The 19330-nt window shown below is 41.8% G+C and overlaps 1 protein-coding gene across 1 annotated transcript in view; it reads left to right on the forward strand.

The window, feature by feature from the left end:
• The window catches only part of CCDC93 (CCC complex scaffolding subunit CCDC93), a 105908-nt gene that overhangs the window by 59457 nt on the left and 27121 nt on the right, over positions 1-19330 (forward strand). Inside the window, exons 12-16 of the mRNA XM_004423890.3 lie at positions 6032-6148; positions 12132-12194; positions 15740-15813; positions 16970-17051; positions 17935-18006. Of these exons, the coding sequence (XP_004423947.1) occupies positions 6032-6148; positions 12132-12194; positions 15740-15813; positions 16970-17051; positions 17935-18006 (408 nt within the window). The remainder of the gene's footprint in view (positions 1-6031; positions 6149-12131; positions 12195-15739; positions 15814-16969; positions 17052-17934; positions 18007-19330) is intronic.

Here is a 19330-nt window from a genome sequence, read left to right on the forward strand (position 1 = left end):
GATTATTTGTTTAGTGGTTACCTTGAGGTTTGTATAAAAAATCTTGTGTATGAGATAGTCCATTATCTGATAGCCTCTTATTTTCTTATACTTATAAGTCAAATCAATCACTTTCCTCTTCCCCTTCTAAGTCATTCTTATACCCTATTCTATCTTGTGTTGTGGGTGTGTGTTTACAGTGATGAGGTTATATTTATTTTTGGTGAATTCCTTCCTTTGATCTTTGATTTTGGTATTTAAGTGGTTGCTAACCTATTCCAGTAAAGATCTACTATTTTTCTGATTTTGTCTACCTATTTTTCTCCTTGCTCCAAGCTTTGTATTCCCTCTCTTTCCTTTTTTTCAGGCCTGAGGGCCTTCTTGAGTATTTCTTGTAGTGGGGGTCTCGTGGCCATGAACTCCCTTCGCTTTTGTTTATCTGGGAAAGGTACTATTTCTCCATCATATTTGAAGGATATTTTTGCTGGATAGAGTATTCTTGGCTGAAAGTTTTTGTCTTTCAGTATTTTGAATATGTCATTCCTGTCTCTCCTAGGCTCTCAAGTTTCTGTTGAGAAATCTGCTTGGAGCCTGATGGGAGTTCCTTTGTACGTTATTTTTTGTTTTTGTCTAGCTGCCCTTAATATTGTTTCTTTGTCATTGACTTTGGCCAGCCTTACCACTAGGTGTTGTGGAGAGGGCCTTTGCCTGTTGACGTAGTTAATTGACCTATTGGCTTCACTTACTGGTATTTCCTGCTCCTTCCCCAGATTTGGGAAGTTCTCAGCTATTATTTCCTTGAATAGGTTCTCTGTTCCTCTTTCCCTCTCTTCTCCCTCGGGAATACCTATAATTCTTATGTTACATTTCCTAATAGAGTCAGATATTTCTCGGAGACTTGCTTCATTTCTCTTTAGTCTTAGTTCTCTCTCCTCTTCCATCTGGAGCATATCTGTATTCCTGTCCTCTATGATGCTAATTCTTCCCTCCATATTGTCAGCTCTGTTCTTTAAAGATTCCAGATTCTCCTTTATCTCCTCCATTGTGTTCTTCATCTCCATCAGTACTGATTGGTTTTTCTTTATGATTTCAATCCCTTTTGTGAAGAAACTCCTAATCTCATTGAATTGTTTGTGTTGTCTCGTAGTTTTTTTTTTATGATAGCTATTTTGAAATCTCTGCCGTTTAGGTTATGGATTTCTGTGTCTTCAGGGTTGGTTTCTGGGTGCTTGTCATTTTCCTTCTCGTCTGGTGATTTTATGTACCTTTGCATTGTGGTTCCTGTATTGGCTTTGTTTTTCCTCATCCTGGAAATATCTGGTGGCAATTTCCACCCACCGCCACTGTGTGGGGGTTAAGGGCTGTGTAATCTGAGCCCCTTGCGCTCTGCCCCAGCTGTTTGCTGTGATCCACCAGCCGCTTGGTCTGGTCTGGTCGGCTGAGCTGCAGTGTCCGGCTTGCGGGGAGGCGGGGAGCTCTCTCTTTTGCCCGCTGGGTCCCTGGTGTGGGGGGCTTCTCGCTCGCCCCTCGTTATCTGCTCTCCTGGGGTGCTCTTGATGGTACCCCTGTAGCAGTTCTGAGTCCTCTGTGTGGGAGTTTCCCACTGGCTGAGGGAGCCCAAAGAGCTACGGTTTCCCTGCAGAGGGCCGCCCCTCCCCCCTCTCTGGGAGCCACAAGGACCAGGATCGCTGATCTGTTGGGGAGGGAGAGTTGTTCTCCTTACCTCTCCTCACTTCCTCCGGGGGCCCAGCATGTTCCACTCTCAGATGTGCGGCAGTGTGGATCTTTCCTATCTTGCTTTTCGCTCTCTAGGAGTCCATTGTAGGTCTATGACTATTCCTTTTGTTGTATCTTATCCGGGGAAGAGGTTACGGGAAAGCTCACTGCGCCATGACGCTGACATCGCTCCCTCTCATAGATTTTTTTAAAAGATTAAAAAAAATAAATATTTTATATTACCTGTTTACTTGTTTTCAGTGGGAGCATTCATCAAGGTGCCAGAAACTGAAGTCTGTCTGTTCAGTATAGGGAACTTCTGGCCCCCTCACGAGACAGAAATCTTTATTATTGACAGCTTAGTGACTGTATTTTGGTAGGGGAGGGAGGTGATATAAGAGAGATCCTTGTATTAGGCAGAAGGTTGAGATGTAGATAACCTTTTGGGTCTCTTTCATTATAAAAGTATATAGTTTTAGCTAAAGTAATCTTTTTTTGTTTCTCTTAGGAATTTACTGTATTGAACCAGATTAATATTATTGAATGACATTTGAATCCGGTTCCCTAAGAATGGAAGTTATGAATATCTGTCAACTATTAGAAAATATTGAATCTACACTAGATGTCATCTTAATCCACACTCTGGTTTTGAAAGCACGTTCTTAATTTGAAATTGTTGAACAAAATTAGATTGGCTGTTTAGCCCTTGCTCCACTGTAAATACAAGTGGAGTATTTGTAGATGATTGGCATTCTTAGAGAGACGCTGCACTTTTCAAGTAGACATCAGTTAAGATACCCCAAGGATTTAAATTTTTTCTGTCAAGGCTTTGCTACTATAAAGCCCACTTTCCTATTCTCCCTCTGTCTAACTATGTCTCCTCCTTCAAGAACCAACTTGGTCATCTTCAGTTTTCTTCTCACTGTGACTTGCAATGAACGGAATGTCACATGAGCCAAACTGCTTTAAAAACTTGTTTCTGCCTTCATCAGTCTAGTTCTTTTGGCGTTAAGGAAGATATTTGAAAGAAATGAAACATTTAGATTGCTTAATAAAAAGTATGTTTGAAAATGGAGCAGTCAGCTTTCTGTTGACTGGGTTAAGAATCTCTTCAGTTCAGCTCTGGAATGAACAATTTTATCAGTACAAAAATAACTTCTCATTAAACAAAGTTTGCACAGCACCATCTCTAAACTCAAAGGCAAATGGAGGAACTCACAAATTTGTATATACTATGGGCCTGTTCATGTGCATATTATTCGTTTTAATGGGGCTGGAGAAATGTCATATATGGAAATGGCACTTAATATCCTAATGTTAGTGTACATTAATACTTTGCAGATACAAATGGAAGGGACTCCACAGAGCAATGAGATTTGCTACCTAACAGTAAGGGAAAGAACTTTAAAAGCCTGTGTGTGCTTAGAACATAAACTTTCATAACAGAGCTGTAGTAGTAAGTTGTATAGAGACTTCAGGAGTCTTTCTGTGCACTGCAAGTATTTTCTCCCTGTTTGTATGGTTCTTTGAATCACCTGTGTGGTAAAAGAGTGGAATAAGAAAGAACTTTCCCACCTCAATGTTAGGTAAATGATGGGTGGGCCCACTCCACTGATGGGAGCTCAGTGCTAATGAGGCTGTCCCAATCAATGGCTGGGACCACCACATGATTCCCAAGTGAGACAGGCCCCTTAGTTTAAGTTGTGGTTCTCAAAATTTTTAGTTTCAAGACCCTTTAAGAACTCTTAAAAATTACTGAGGTCCAAATAGCTTACATATTAATTCATTTACAAATAATAATAAATGCATTACATATTAACATCAAAGCAATGATATTATCGCATGTCATGTAACATCTGGAAAATTTCAATGTATAATCATGAGAGAAGGAGAGTGAAAAAAAAATGACATGTTAGTATTATTATGAAAAGGATTTTACCTTGAGGATCCCCTGAGAGGGTCTTGAGGGACTATGTGGCTAAAAATTTAAATCTAGATAGAGAGAGAGGGAGAGAGAGAGCCAGCCAACCTGGAAGTCTTCTTTCCAGATATCAAGATAGCTACTGATATTCCTGCAGGAAGGGTTCTTGGAAGTCAAGTCAAAGTTCATAGTTTTAAAACAAAGCTATGTGTGTGCCAGGTACACGGATCAGAGGGTGTGGAAGCTGGGTAGGAACTGCAGTTTTCATTCTCTTGGGACCTTGGCCATAAAAGCAGTTAATCAGCAGGAAAACCTGCTGAGAGCTGGAGACATCATCCAACCCTTGCCAAAGGCGCAAAACAGCAGTGAATGAGAGTGTGTTCACCCCTGCAGACTGAAGGAAGTCTGGGAGGTGAGCCAGATGTCGATCCCCTGGAGCCTGCCTGCCCACAACTTGGTCTGGTCTAAAGCCAGACAGGGAGCTGGAGGAGGTCAGGGGACTCAAGATAATCCTGACATCAGACACAGAGACATACCTGTGGGGTAGTTCCAATGAATGGGGAATTAATTCTTTTTCAGATATCAATAAGTCATGGAATAGCAGGCTTATGTAATTCTGCTAGTAAAGTAAAATGCTCTGAGGATATGCCTGTGACACTTTGGAAATCAGCGTTCAAGGAATCCACACTGGATGTTAAAACCCAAATCTGAAATTAACTATAAGAAAAAAGCTATTAAATATATGGCGATAAAAGTGGCCAAATTAATGATGTAGTCAAAGTAGAGGACATATAATTAGTTAACTATAGTTCTGTTTCTGACAGGTGATTTGAAAATCGAGAGGGAGTGGTCTTTCCTCTTTCCCCTTTTTTTATATTCTCAAATAATTTTCAGAAACAGTTCTCCCTCCCTAGACTACAGGTTGTGAATATCGTGATGTGAGCAAAATTAATTGCAATTTTGAAAGTTAATTCCCAGAAATCCAGATAAACTAGAGCATGTTAGTTGACATTTTCCAAAATCCCAGGTTTCAAGGCTAGATATATTATAATACCAAATGCTTAGTTTTTCTGTTTCCTTTATAGCCTACTAGGCCATGAGATGGAAAATGATGTTCCTTACTGTTTTATGCAACCATTTCCTGCTGATTCTTTCCCACATCCGGAGTTGTTAAGCAGCAGAAAGCTCATCATCTGTTAATAATGCTGCTGAATTATTCAGGGAAATCCTTAACCAAAATAAATGGTGCCACACCATCCAATTTCTCCTCCCCCTCACTTTTCCATCTCTTTTCCCTGTGGGTAAGTGTGCCAGATTTTCAAGCCCATGATCACTGTTAAAACATGCAGGGAAAAACAAATACCCAAATAGTTTTGTTGCACTTGGGCTTAAAGTTAATAATTGGAATTAGGATATTTCCAGTAAAAAAGGAAATGTGGTTGAAATGGGTATTTGTTTAATAAAGCTATCTATGATCATCCCAGTATTTTAAGGACACCTATTGCAACAGGGTCAACCTTCTGGTTTCTTTTTCCTGGGGCTTCTCACTAGGGTCAGAGGCAAGTGTTTGTATTCAATGTCTGTACTGCGGCGGTTCTCAGTAATGTTGCTACATCACCTCATCACCCTGTCCGGAAATCTCTCCCTTACTCACTTCAGGAATGTCAGTAGCTATCTTGATATCTGGAAAGAAGATTTCTAGATTGGCTCGCTATCTTTCTCTCTCTCTCTCTCTCTCTCTAGATTTAAATTTTTAGATATGAGTCCCTCAAGACCCTTGCAGTCCTAACAGTCTCTACATCCTGTCCAACCCTTCTTCTCCATCCTCTCCTCACTTACGTAATTTCATGAATTTCCTACTGGCCTCTCTCAGCAGCTTTCATCCCTCTCAACTCTGTCCTCTGTGAACACCAGAAGAAAAGAAATAAGAAATGGCTAAAAGAGAATGGGCCCATGGATGGGGAGAAATAAGTTGAGAGGCTGTTGCTTTTCATTGTAAGTTCTTCTGAATGGTTAAACTTTTTAACCATATACTTATAATACTTTGATGGAAGTGAACAATTCATCATTCATGATAACGCTAGAATGGTCTTACGAAGATATTGTGACCATGTTATTCCTCTATTTAAAACCCTTCGATGGTGCCCTGTTGCCTATGTGATATCAACATAACCACAGGTATATATCCCTGTACTTCTGCACATGTTGTTCCCTCTGCTAGGAATGCAGATTCTGTTGATAAGGATTTTGATCATTATGTCAGAATCTTCTCTGGACTGGGCTTTGCACAAGACCCCGTGGCTGCACTGGCTCGGTTGTGACTGGCTGCCCAGGCTGAACAGGGATGGATCTGTCTTACGTGAACCGAGGTGGACTAACTAAATCCTTTGGGTTTGCCCTCCCTGTTTCCCACAGCAGTCTGAGCTATCAGCTGAAGAAAGTCCAGAAAAATTAGGAACCTCCCAACTACATCGTCGAAAAGTCATTTCTTTGAACAAGCAGATTCTGCAGAAGACCAAACATCTGGAAGAGGTTAGTGTTTTCTTTTTATAATTTTCATTCAAGTAAAATGAAACCATTCTTCAAGAAGGGAGAAATTGGGGAAGGAGTTAAGATCTTCATGGTAGAATGTTTAAAGGAGGTTCTAGAACAGGAGTGGGTATACTATGGCCCTTGTGCCAATCCAGACAGCACCTGTTTTTGTAAATAAAGTTTTTTGAGTTATACTTACACCTATTTGTTTACATATTTTCTGTGGCTGCTTTCCAGCTCCAGTGGCCGAGTTGAGTAGTTGCAGCAGAGACCATATGGCCTACAAAGCCTAAAATATTTACTATCTGGCTCTTTACAGAAGAAGTTTGCCAACCTCTGTTCTAGAAGAGGATCACAGGGCAAGAGTAGCATTTATTAATTCACAAATACATCCTGAGCACTGCTGTGTGCTAGGCATTAAACTAGGCTATGAGGATGAATGAAGAACAAGTTATGATCCCTGCTTTCAGGGACCTTAAGGTGGTAATGGGGAGACATACACTAAACAAATACATCACACACGTCATCAGCTAATTACAGCTGTGATGAGTGCTTGAAGGAGAAGTCTAGGGAGCTGAAAGAGTGACTGATAGGGAGACCTGACCTAGCCTCAGGTTACAAAGAACTGTGACAGGAAAGATGAGTAGGCATTAGCTGGGCAGGAAGTCTGGCTGGGAGGTGTGGGGGCTTGGGTGGGAACTTACGGAACAATATGAACTAAGACCTGGGAGAGGAAGGGTCTTGGCCAGTTTCTCTTTTGTGGCTGGAGAGCCATGAGTGAGGCTGTTGGTTGGTAGAGTGATCAGACAGGACCTCTCAGGTCATGTTAGGGACAGTGGAAGCCATTGGAGGGTTTGAAAGGGGAGTAGTATGATCAGATTTCATGTTTCGAAGACCATTCTGTTTGCTGTGGGAACATGAATTAATTGGGCTTGGTAGAGAAGGGATTCAGGGAGAACTACGAGGAGGCTGATCATCTAGTACTCCAGACATGAGCTGTTGATGGCTTTAACTAGTGGTGGTAGGGGAAATGGAGGAAACCAGATCATTTTTAAAACAGCTTTAGGAGATGGCATTCTGTAATACTTGGTGATGGATGGCATTGTTTTGGAATGACCTTCATATATTTGCCCTGGAAAGTAGACATAAGAGGAAGCTGTGGAGTTTGGCTCAGGAACAGTCTTTAGAAGATAAAAAGTTGTTATATGCTTCAGTTGCGTTGGCAATAAGAATTAATTAGAAAAATACATGTAGCAGAAAATTATGGGAATGAATATGGCTTTCTAAAGAACAATTCACCAGTAGTTCCTTTAACAATTGATTTTCCAAAAATGGGTGCCAGTTGGCATTTTGAACTTGTACATTTTTATCCTTTCAAGTTCCACCTATTCAAAAGATACTAATATATCAAATGGTCCTGCTCAATCATTTCTTTGTTTGAATTTGTTCTAATAGAATTTGTTCTACCATAGCTGAGCAAACAATAGGTTGGATTTACCAAAATGCTGTGGATGATAAGCAAACAAAGAATCAAAGATTGACTGTTTTGGTTTCTGTTTGATAATTTGTTTAGACATTTTAATTCTTCGCTCAAAGAGTATCATCTCTGCCCCTGACCCTTGCCAGTGATAAGAACCTGAAAGTGATTGGTTCAAAAAGAACTCATCACAGAATCAAGATGAGCATGAATCAAGGATGAAGATTCTTGCTCATAATGTCTTTATCCCCTGAGGGAAGGTAGTTGAGAATATTGCTGACCCCATGAGCCAGAGTATCTTAACATGAGTAGATGTTTGCTTTTATCTCCATCTACACTTGGGGAGAAGGAAGGCTAAGCCTCCATCCAGTGGCAGTCCTGGAACATTCTTAGTCCAGCTGAAAGGGCCATCCTCTCCAACTCTTGGGTCTATTTTACAAATGGTTCAGAACCTTTGTTTACCAAAAGCCTATTATTTTTCAGGCATACTGCCTAATATATAGCAGGCTCTCAATAAAGGACAACAATCATTATTGCTGTGGTTAGTGTTATTAAAGACCAGCATATGCAGTAGTCCCTGGCCATGTAGCTAGGCCAACCGGATGAGGAAAATGAGGTAGGAAGGGAGAGATTTGCCCAGGGTCACATAGCACATATGAGTTAAGAGTCTCAGATGATGATAAAAATGTGCCTAGAGAGATTGCTTCAAGGATTAAATGAAAATATAAACAAGAATGTACTTTTTATGAACCAAAGCTTTATGCAAATGTAAGAAACAAAAGATTAGAAAGTTTCTCAAATTAAGCTAGATATGAATGTTTTGTAAAGATTAAAAACCAACATAGGGGCTAGCCCCATGGCGTAGTGATTAAGTTTGGCCACACTCCACTTTGGCGGCCTGGGTTCACGAGTTCAGATCCTGGATGCAGACCTACATCGCTCATCAGCCATGCTGTGGCAGTGACCCACGTATGAAATAGTGGAGGATTGGCACAGATGTTAGCTCAGGGCAAATCTTCCTCAGCAAAAAAAAAAAAAAAAAAAAAAAAAAAGCCAACATAACAGTTTCATAAACATTTTTTCTCAAAAAATGATTTGAGTTGTAAGAATATGCATTTTTTTCTAGATAACTTGCTAAACCGATTTTAATTTGGAATGTCCTATCAAAAAAATCTGCAGCCACTAAACTTTGTTACTATCCCTAAATTTGCCCTTCTACAAAAGGTTGCTCACCTCTAGGCTAGCTGGTCTCCAGAATCCCTTCATCTTCTCATAGTCTGATTCTATGGGCCAGAAGTCACAGGGTGGCAAACAACAAGCCTCTTGTGTGAGAATCCAGGTCTCTGGAACTTCCATCCAGCACCTTCCACACTCTCTTTCCTCGACTGCCTCCCTGGCCACCTCATCTGGCCCTGTGCATCTGCCTCATACTCACTTTTTGGTGGGCACTGGATCACAAGTCATAGTGAGAGAGTTTATCCTCCGTGTGTGTGTATGTAGATGTGCGAAACATTTTTTATCTCTATCAATTTTTAAATGCTTCAACCACTTTTTAAAAAAATTATAAGTATAATACAGCTCACTATAAATAAACCGAATCTAATGGAACTATATAAAGATAAAAATGAAAGTCCCCTTTACCGTTGCCCCACCCCGCTCCTTAGAGCAAGCCACTGTTTTCTAGGTCTTTGCAAACACTTACATGTGCCCATTCACCTGGGGAGAGGAGGTTGTCTGGTTACAAAATTGAGTTCATTTTTCACTTATTCTTTCACAGATATCTCTCTGTCAGTAATAATAATGGCTAATATGGACTTTTTTACTGAGTAGTTACAAAGTGCTTTGCAAAATTAACTCATTTGGTTCATGCAACATCCTTATGAAGGAAGTACTATTATTCTTATTTTACAAATAAGAAAACGGAGACGCAGAGAAGTGAAGCAGTTTTGCCTGTGGTCACACAGCTTATTAATGGTGGAAGCAAGATTTGAGTATATAGATCTACTTTATTCTTTCTAATGACTGCATAGTGTGACATAGTATATATGTACCATAATTTATTTAACATGTCCCCTATTCATGGGCATGTAGGTTTCCAGAGTTTTTTCCCCTCAGTTGCAAATTTATGCTACCGTGAACCTCTTTGTATCGTCATCCTTATGCAAATATGTAAGTATTTCTGTAAGATAGATTTTAGGAAGTGGAATTGCTGGATCAAAAAAATAAGCATTTTCAATTTTACTAGAAACTGTCAAATTATTCACTAATTATTTTACCAATTTACACTTCTACTAATGGTATATGAGAGAATGCCAACTCTTTATATCCAAGAACCTCTCCTACAAGGTCATGCAGGTGGAAAGCAACCAAGATGCAACTGTCACCTTGGTGATAAGAACCACGGACAGGGTCTTAGCCCAACAGAGAAATGGGAGGAGTAGTAATGCAAGAGAAGGAATAAAGAACATCTCTTGGTCCAACAAGGGAATATGCTGCAGAGGCAGAGAACTGGAATACAGCTAGTAGATAGCTGAGAAGAAACCTGATATTGAGGAAAGAAAGAGGAATCCAGAAAGGAAGTGTTAACCAGCAGCTGAATTTTTGGGCTAAGTCTAGGGGTTGATGATGAAGAAGAAAATGGAGGTAGGAGAATCATGGAGGACTCCAGCAAGATGAAAACTAAGCTAAGCTCCTGGGACATTCCCTGTTTGAGAAAAGATGGTAACATGAGCAGATGAAGAGAGCTCTTATTAGTTAAATTAGTTAAAGAGAAGAAATGAGTCTTCCCTTCTTAGCAAGCTCCTCCTTCCCTGCCAAGCTCCAACTTGCATGAGTCTTTGTTGGTGAAGCCTTTCTTGAACTCCCGGAAGAGCAAGTTGACTCTTTCCTGGCCCTGTCTCTGCCCCGTCTCTTCTTGTACTTTACTCTAATCCCCGGTTTACTGGTCCAGCTCCTTGAGGGCAAGGACTGTGTCGTATTCATCATCTCCTCCCACACATACCTCATTTGAGCAGAGCATTGGGTAAATGTCAGATGGGTCAGTGGGTGCAGGGGCGAGAGGTGGGCAGGAACGTGGGTGGAGCAGGTGGGAAAATGCCAAGACCCCTTCCTGGAGCCCCGAAAGAACTTCAAGAGTTCAGTCACTAGAATTTCAAGAGAAAAACAAACTGTCTCCAGAAATACTCTTTATCTACCAGTTACATAAACAGGGTAATAAAAGTTCTCGTTAGACAGAGGCTCCCTTTGAAAAGAGAGAAACCAGAACCCACCTGCTTCCCACCTTTATCACTTCTGCTCTCTGCTCAAGTTGGCTTCTTGATAGGCCTTGAAGGAAATGTAACCATTCATCAGTCATGAAGACCGGTAACTAGAAACATGACTTAGGAGTAACGATTTTTAAAGGTGACATAATTCTTAATAGGTTTCTCATAGGTTCAAGGATGGGGCAAGTTATTTTGAAATAATCATTGAGATATAGGATAAAATTTCTCATTGTTAATTTGTATGTAGGTAACAACCAAAGAGTCTGATGGTGGTTTTCTGCCACTTCGCCTTTTCAAAAGTAGAAATATACAAACCCTGTGATCTTTTAATGGAATGTTTTCAGATTTCTAAGTTCAGAGTCAAAGATAGCACAAAGTCATAGATAGCACAAAGGTACACCTTTTTATTTATTTTTTATTTTTTTTATAATTTTATTTATTTTTTTTCCCCCCAAAGCCCCAGTAGATAGTTGTATGTCGTAGCTGCACATCCTTCTAGTTGCTGTATGTGGGACGCGGCCTCAGCATGGCCAGAGAAGCAGTGCGTCGGTGTGCGCCCGGGATCGAACCCGGGCCGCCAGCAGCGGAGCGCGCACACTTAACCGCTAAGCCACGGGGCCGGCCCGATATACCTTTTTAGTAAGGAAAAGGGAAGTGATATTTTTAGATGTAAGTTTACAATTATATGACTTTGAATAGTAAACATAATTCATTTTCTTTCTCTTAGTGTTGAAGCTGTGAATCCTTTCTCCTGTCTGGCATTGTTTGCCAACCAGTCAGATTCTGTGCTAGAATCCCAAGTGCTGAAATGCAGTTTGTATTCTGTGAGTGGGCCAGTTAGTTAACTGGACTGATGGTGGCCATACAGAGAAGTCAGACCCAAATTCAAATCCTGGCCTTATCACTTATCAACTGTGAAACTCTAGCCAAGTAACTTAACCCCCCCAAGTCTTTATTTCCTCATCTGCAAAATAAGAAGAATGTTTTCTTCCATTGAATGTAAAGATTCAGTGATGGGATTTATGCAGAAGACCTAGTACATCACCTGACATGTAGTTGGTGCTAATTATATGAGTTTTTTCCTTCACTTGTTGATAATCCTTCTAAAATTCCTTCATTTGCTCAGTTTATTTGCTCATCTTTCTGAGTTTCCTTTGTCTAATCTTGAAATGGGGATACCACCCATATCTGTGTTGTTTTAAGGATCAGATGAGAGCAGGTTTCTTTTATCTTTCATTTACAGCTGCAGGCAAGTCATACCAACCTACAAGCCAGATATGACGAAATGAAGAAAACGCTGACAGAGGTGAGCAGATTCTTCTTCCTCTGTGGGCCTTGTTAAGAATCATTTCTGACCTGCTCTACTAGTGGAATGCCCTGCGTCATCCTTCTGTGTGGAGGAGTCATGATCCCCTTCTCAGGGCTCAGGTCCATTTGGGGACATGGACAGTCACGTGGTAGTGTGTGACTCATGCCATTGTCTATCCATGTGGCCATGTTCTAAGTGATCAGTGATCTTGGTGGGCTGCAAGTCAGGAAAGGCTCCTGAGGAGGGCGGGCCTGATAGACAGGGGAGAGGCCACACAGAAGAACAGGCAGGGTCGTTCACAGTCAGTGGACCCTGCTCCTCAAGCCACAGGTTGTAGAATAGCTCCAAAATACCGAATTCCTTGAGAGTGAGGTTTCTTTTTGTAGGATGAGAGAACTACAGAGGAGTATAATTTGGTGTTCACCATTGCTGCTTATCTCCTGGGTGGAGTGCGGGAGGGGTCTGAGGAGAGGAGGAGGGTTGTGGTTTATTTTGAACCATGTGATCCATTTTCTAATCCAGGTTGTGAGTGTGCCATCTCACATGAGCATCAGAGTGTTGCTTACCTCCCACTTCTGATTGCCTAGGAAACCAGGCGAGGAAGACAGTTGCTTTTAATGCCAGCTCTGTCACGAGGGGAGTTTAGATATTCCTGTCCCTCGCGTTTCCACAGAAAGCTGTCGTCACCCGGATCTGAAAAGCTCTCCTCATTGTGATTTCGGTGCTCAGGCCATAGCTGTACCCTACAAGGGCTTCACTGTGAGGACCCCATCGAGTACTTGCTGGACCATGTGGAAGACATCTCTGAAACCAAGGCAGTCCTTATTTTTTTTTTTAATTTCACATGAAATTTGCCCATTTAAAATTCTTATTTCTATACCAATATAACAGCACTTAGTCCACTGCCTTGCTATAAACCTGACAAAGCTTTTTAATTCTGACTGGACTAGTTTCTTCGATTGTTGTCAAAATCTTTGAAAAGGGCAGGCACAAGAATGACAATAGAATAAATTTCTTTTCATTCTTTCTAAAGATGCCTGTGTTGCATTTGGACAGATCAGCTTTCTTTACACTCCTCTGTGACTACATTCCTCATGGATTAGATGGCAAACTCCTGGGATGGAGTCCCTGCTGCTGTCCTACTTTTAATGCTCCAGAATCCCTGGCATGAAGTTACCAAGTCATGGATCAGTCTTTGCATAACAATCTGGAGGAGATTAAAGGGAAACATCTTGATATCAATTTCCTAAGACACTTATATGTCTTAGGATATAAATCCTAAGTGGCTATAAAGTCACTTTTTGTTGAGCCCGTTTCATATGCTGGAAAGGTAGAGGGTGTGATTTAAGTTAATAATAAGAGATAGTCTTCTTGTTCTCAAATAGTAAGCGCAGCCAGCATAACTATGTGCTGGGTGTGCTCTGGGCACATCACTTGTGTTTGTCCACTGAATCTTCATAACAACCCTGGCAGCACACCGTTAGTATCTCTGTCTGCAGATGGGGAAACTGAGGCAGATAGGCCATGCAGAGGGGTGCCAGGGTTTGAATGCTGGCAGTCTGGCACCAAAGACCTCCCAGAGAGCTTACTGTCTACTAGGGCAGTCAAACTAATTCCCATCTAGGAAAATGGCAAGCTGTACGAAACCTCGTGCTGAACAACTTATGAAGAGGCCTGATTGGTCTGAATACTGAAGACCAGGCCTCTGAATAAGTAATGAACTTCCATCTTCGAGCCTCAGTCTCCTTATCTATTCAAGGCAAGGATTGAGCAAAATGAGCACTCTGAACCCTTTCCTGCCAGTGGGCCCAGGTTTTAACTTTTCAGCAAAACCTGCCCTTCCAGATGACCTAGTGGCACTAAAAAACAGGGAAGACCCGTCTTTGCAGTAAATTTAGGAAAAGTAAAGCAGGGCGTGGCAGGTAGAGGACAGATGACAGCACCTGACACCTATGGGGAGGCTGCACTGGCAGGGGCCGCCAGGTTCTAGCCTGTCCACTTTTAATTTCAGTGAGCACAACTTTAATTTCCTGTGTATGGGGTTGATTCTTTTTAATGTATGCAGTATCCTCTCCTCTCTCTCTAGGGCATTTATTGTGTCTAAAGTTTTTCTTGATCTGTAAACTATTCCTTCAGATCAAAATTCATTGGTTGAGTTGATACATCTTTTTAATGGTTTTGTGTTTCTTCAAATATTTGATAATTCTTGGTGGTATGCTTATCTTTGATTCTGAAATTTCCCAATACCAACTGTGTGGATTCCATTTTATGCAGCTTGCTTCATGTGATTATTTTGGAAGGGTGGGTCCTACTGTTTGGTGGGATCAACCAGTGATAACTGATATTCGGGGTCAGGAACTCCCCATTTCTCCCCGGTATTGCCGACTCTCTGGGAGCCTGCCCTGCCTCTGGGGCCTGAACACCAGCTGTTGAGTCAAGGGAGCCAGGCTTCACTGCTTAGCCTAGCTGGCTGCTCCTAATGCAGATCCCAGCCCTGCAGACTAGTCCTTTCTGCGTCTGCTGATTCCACACAGCCGTCCTCCACAGTCTGTTCCTCTCTGTGGCCATCTTTCTTGTCCCCGAGGTACCCAGTCCTGTGTTCCAACATAATCGTCTGGATTTTTTAGGACTTGAGGCAGGAAGGGCTTGCTGCAACTTGTGCTTGGTCTTCCGTTTTCAACTAGAGCTCTTGGAACTTTTTTTAACTTGTTTTTTTGAATAGGTAACACATTCATTCACATGGTGAAAATTCAAGAAGTACAAAGGGTGTGTTCCTGTAACCCAACCATACAGTTACTCTCTCTGGAGCATAACCAGTTTCTTGTGAATCTTTCCAGAAATATTTTATGCATATACAACTAACGTGTATATTCTTTTATGCATGTATACATTCCTTTATACACATTGGAAGCACGTTGAAATCACGATTTTGTATGTTGTTTTCTTCAACTAACAGTAAATATTAGAGCTCATCATAAAAGAGCTGCTTTATTCTTACTTTTTATTAATAGCAGCTTAATATTATATTGTATAATTGCACACCTCATAAAATATGTTTCTTTAAAATTTCTTTTTTAAAATCCTCACTGTCTGACTCAGAAAAAGAAAAGGAAGTTATTCAGGAAGAGAGGAGATTTAACCCTGCCCGTGTTACTAGCCGTGATAGTGGTTTCTGGAATTTAAACCCAGGTCTATCTCGCACAGCCACTCTTTGCTAGCCCCTTCCTACTGAAAAGCACCTGCTGTCGGCGTTATTTTTGGCTTTTCACCCATTTGCTGCTGTGATTTAAAGCTATTGCCAAGGTTTCTTTTACCAATAGAATGTGTCAAGAAGGGTCTGGTTTTGATCTTACCGTGTTGTCCTTCTACCCCCATCCTGTTTCTCTTGTCCACCTGTTTTCTCAATGTACAGCCAAATCCAGTGGGCTTGGCCACCTGTCAGAAGTGGAGTGCTAGTGTGAGCCAGGAGGAAGGAGAGTGGAAGCGCTCACTCTTCTATACCACCAAGTCTCTAGCAACGATGCCTCCATTCTCTCTTGCAGTTGAAGAGTTACAGTGAGAAACTGGACCAAGAACAAGCGGCCCTCGAGAAGATAGAATCCAAAGCTGATCCAAGGTGAGAGGTTTCAGCATGTGTTTATTTTCTCTTTGAAGAAATTAACTTTGCCAGTAAGTGGTGACTTAATTTGTTTGAGACAGGACCAAGGAGCAGGGGGTCATTGCTTCTGGCCCCTACGGGTCAGTTAATTTCACATGCAGACCCAGAATGTGCTGACTCACCATTGCTCGGGCTGTGCTGAGATAACCACCTCCTTCTCCCACTTCCCCTTTGGATCAGAAGCAGCATGTTTTCGTATTTTTTTTTTTTTTTCTGTTTTTAAAAACTAAGTAATATATTTCCAGTACAAAAAGGCACTCAATGAAAAGTCTCCCTCCCACCCCTGTCCCCCAGCCACTCAGTTCTCCTCCCTTGGTTGGAGTCAACCGTTGTTGCCAGTGTTTTAACAGCACACATTTTAGCCGTTTCCTTAGGAGTAAACGTACAGTCTTTTTTTGCCAAGAAACAGCTGCTGGGTTTTTTTTTTTTTTTTCATTTTATATTAATTGTCTTTAGACAGTTTAAATTAAATATAAGAAGCACTTCTTTTTAGCATCTTTTTTTAGCACCAAACTGTTTGGGTTAAATCTCCTGAGTATCACTCATTTGAATGAGATTGTGAAATCATAAAAAGCTTCAGGCACAGACTGAGCAGTTCTGGGTTTGATGGACATTTTTAGCAAAGAAGTACCCACAGATTACATGGCTTTATAATTAGAAACTCTGCTTTCATGATACGGAGCAAAGTACTGTTAGAGACTTGACATTTTTATTTTCAAATTAGTGCTTTTAATGACATTAAGCAACTTGTTTCCTTTTCAGAATGGAAATTAAAAATGATTTGTGATACTGTCTGTGCTCTGAGTACTGTTGACTAATTGGTATCATTAAATATATCCAGTATCTTGAAACTCATTGATGTTTCTGCAGTTGACATTTTAATTCTGGATTCTGTAATGGTCGTTTGGATGTGGCCTGATAGACTCCAGCATATAAATGAATAATAATGTCAGTTAAATGGTAGTCATCATTTGTGGAGAACCCATTAGACACTCTTGGGAGAGACAAAGGAAATTAAAAAGGAGTCCCTTTTTAGCTGGGGTCTTGGTTTTTGCTGTGATTCATAAAATCGTAATGGCTTGCTGTATGTCACTTGTTGATCTTTTCTCTTCAGTATCCTGCAGAACTTGAGAGCACTTGTAGCCATGAATGAAAATCTGAAAAGTCAGGAACAGGAGTTTAAAGCACATTGTCGAGTAAGTGTTGCTTGGTTTCGGCAGACATTAAACCAAGACTCCTGTACAATCTCTTTCTTTACCTCACCTTGTCCTAGTGTGGCATCCTGTCCAGGTGCAATTGAAAAAGTAGATTGGTCAAGCAGTTATGTGGCAGATGAATAAAGTACTATGGTAGGTACCCTCCGAGGATGCCAGAAGTGAGTTAGATTAGTAACTGTGTCTGCCAAACCCCAAAACTGAGAGCATAGTCTAACAAACAATGTTTTCTAATTTACAATTGTAATTAAAAGAAAAGTGTTATAAAGTGTGAAATGAATAACATCTTATGAAACCAGAGCTGTCTTGAAAACCTGGGATGTCTGTGTGTCACGTGTATAAGCCTTGGTTCCTGTCACCTGGGAACTCGTGGTCTAGTAGTGGGGGTGATGCTTGCACAGGTGATGGCAGCGAGAGGCAGGAAGTGAGGGCCAGAGAGTTCTGTGTGAGCTCCAGGGAGGAGAGGCCACACTGGCACAGGGGCCATCTGGAAGCTGGATCTTACTTAAGGGTAGGTGAGGAGGGCAAGTGGAAGAGGGGCCTGGTGAGCTCCAGGCTGGAGGGTCCCAGGGAAAGTGGACTGGCTTGTCGAGAAGAGGAAGCAAATGAGGCCGATTGAAACTGGGGTCTAAGCCATTCATCCATTCCGTGTCCTGGTGATTAGTGGGCCTCACCTGCCCTTTAGGAAGAAAGGCTCCTTCTGACTGAGGTACAGCTGCCCATGTTCTCATGAAAAAAAACTTCATCTGAATTTTGTCCAGCATAAATCACAAAATATGAAAATAAGACTCTGGAAAGTATTTAAATAATTGCATCTAATTATTAGCTTATCTGAGTTTTGTAAATGTTCATATCACTTTTAAAGGAGGAGATGACACGGCTGCAGCAGGAAATTGAGAACCTGAAAGCTGAGAGATCACCAGGCGGAGATGAAAAGGTACAGCCTCTGAAGGATCCTCCAGACCATTCAGTGCTGTTATGACTTAAAACGGTGAAAGGATTCCTAGAGGACTGACCAGCAAAGAGTCAGATACTAAAGAGGACTGGCCGGTTTCCTTAATGTGCTCCTCTGAATACACATTCCTCAACTGTTCTCATCACAGGATTTTCTTAGATTTCTTTCCTCTCCTTTCTCTTCCTTCCGGTGGGTAAAAGGCAGCAGCCAGTGTGGACGGCAGCAACCCCAGACGGGAAGTAGCAGGTTATAAGTCTGGCCTCTCCCTCCGTTTAGGGAAGGCATGTTTCCAGGAACCTTCTGAGCTCTGCTTCCCCCTCAACCTGTTCTTCTCTAAATTTTGTGCCGGTTTACCCATTTCACCTCCACTCCTGCCCAGGGACATGCCCCACCCCTAGGAGGCAGCGGTGAACACGCAACAGGAGAGCAGGGGTGGATTTATGTTAGCGCTCCAGCAGTGTGGGAGCACTGTGGGCTTAAGGAGCACATCTGACCAGCTGGCCCTCTGAACAAAGGACTTGATCCTCCAGGAGCTAGTGTTGATTTCCATTAACTATTAAGTTAAAACATAAGGATACACAAAAAGTTTGTTTCTCTCACCAAATAAGATTGTAGGGATTGCTGTTTTTGTTTTCCCTTCTCACATCTCATTCAAAGCTTATTACTTGAGAACCCCTGTGCTTAGGAAGTGCGAGCGGGACGGGGCCTCAGAACCCATTATTGGTACTCTCTCCCTTGCAGAAATGGAGAACTTGAGGCTCAGAGAGGGAGAAAGACTTGTCTAAGTCAACCAGCATAAGTCCACATACGTTCAGCCGGGGGAGTTTGCCCTTGGCTGTGCGAGACACTGCTGTACTCAGGGGGGAGACAGGCCTTGGAGGTGCCTCCCCCCTGGCATGACGGGCCACACAGTTCTTCACACTTGTGAGGACTGGCACTGGGGAATGGCAGAATCTTGCCGTGCAGTGGTGTCCTGTGACTGTTATCACACAGCCTGCCTTTCCAGTTGTTTCTAAGACTTTGAAGCTTTGAGGGCCAAATCATCTGCTCAGTCAGCCTCTGAGTTTGCACAGATCACAAACTTTCAGGATCGCATTTCTCTTCTTAGCAATCACATCTTGTTAGAGGGATTGTTACATTCAAAGACAGTTACAGTTTAGCTTGTTAGTGTGTAACTGACAGACATTTAAGAACAGTTTAAAATTGGGCTCATGTACAGGCTGTTCCCTGTCCAGACACGGTCAGTGACCTGTCCCCTGCCCCCACCCTTCCTACATCTAGACCTCAGCTTCTATCCCAGTCCCCT

This window comes from Ceratotherium simum, chromosome 9 (assembly GCF_057802395.1).
Source record: "Ceratotherium simum simum isolate JZ-2026a chromosome 9, ASM5780239v1, whole genome shotgun sequence".
Taxonomy (NCBI): Eukaryota; Metazoa; Chordata; class Mammalia; order Perissodactyla; family Rhinocerotidae; genus Ceratotherium; species Ceratotherium simum.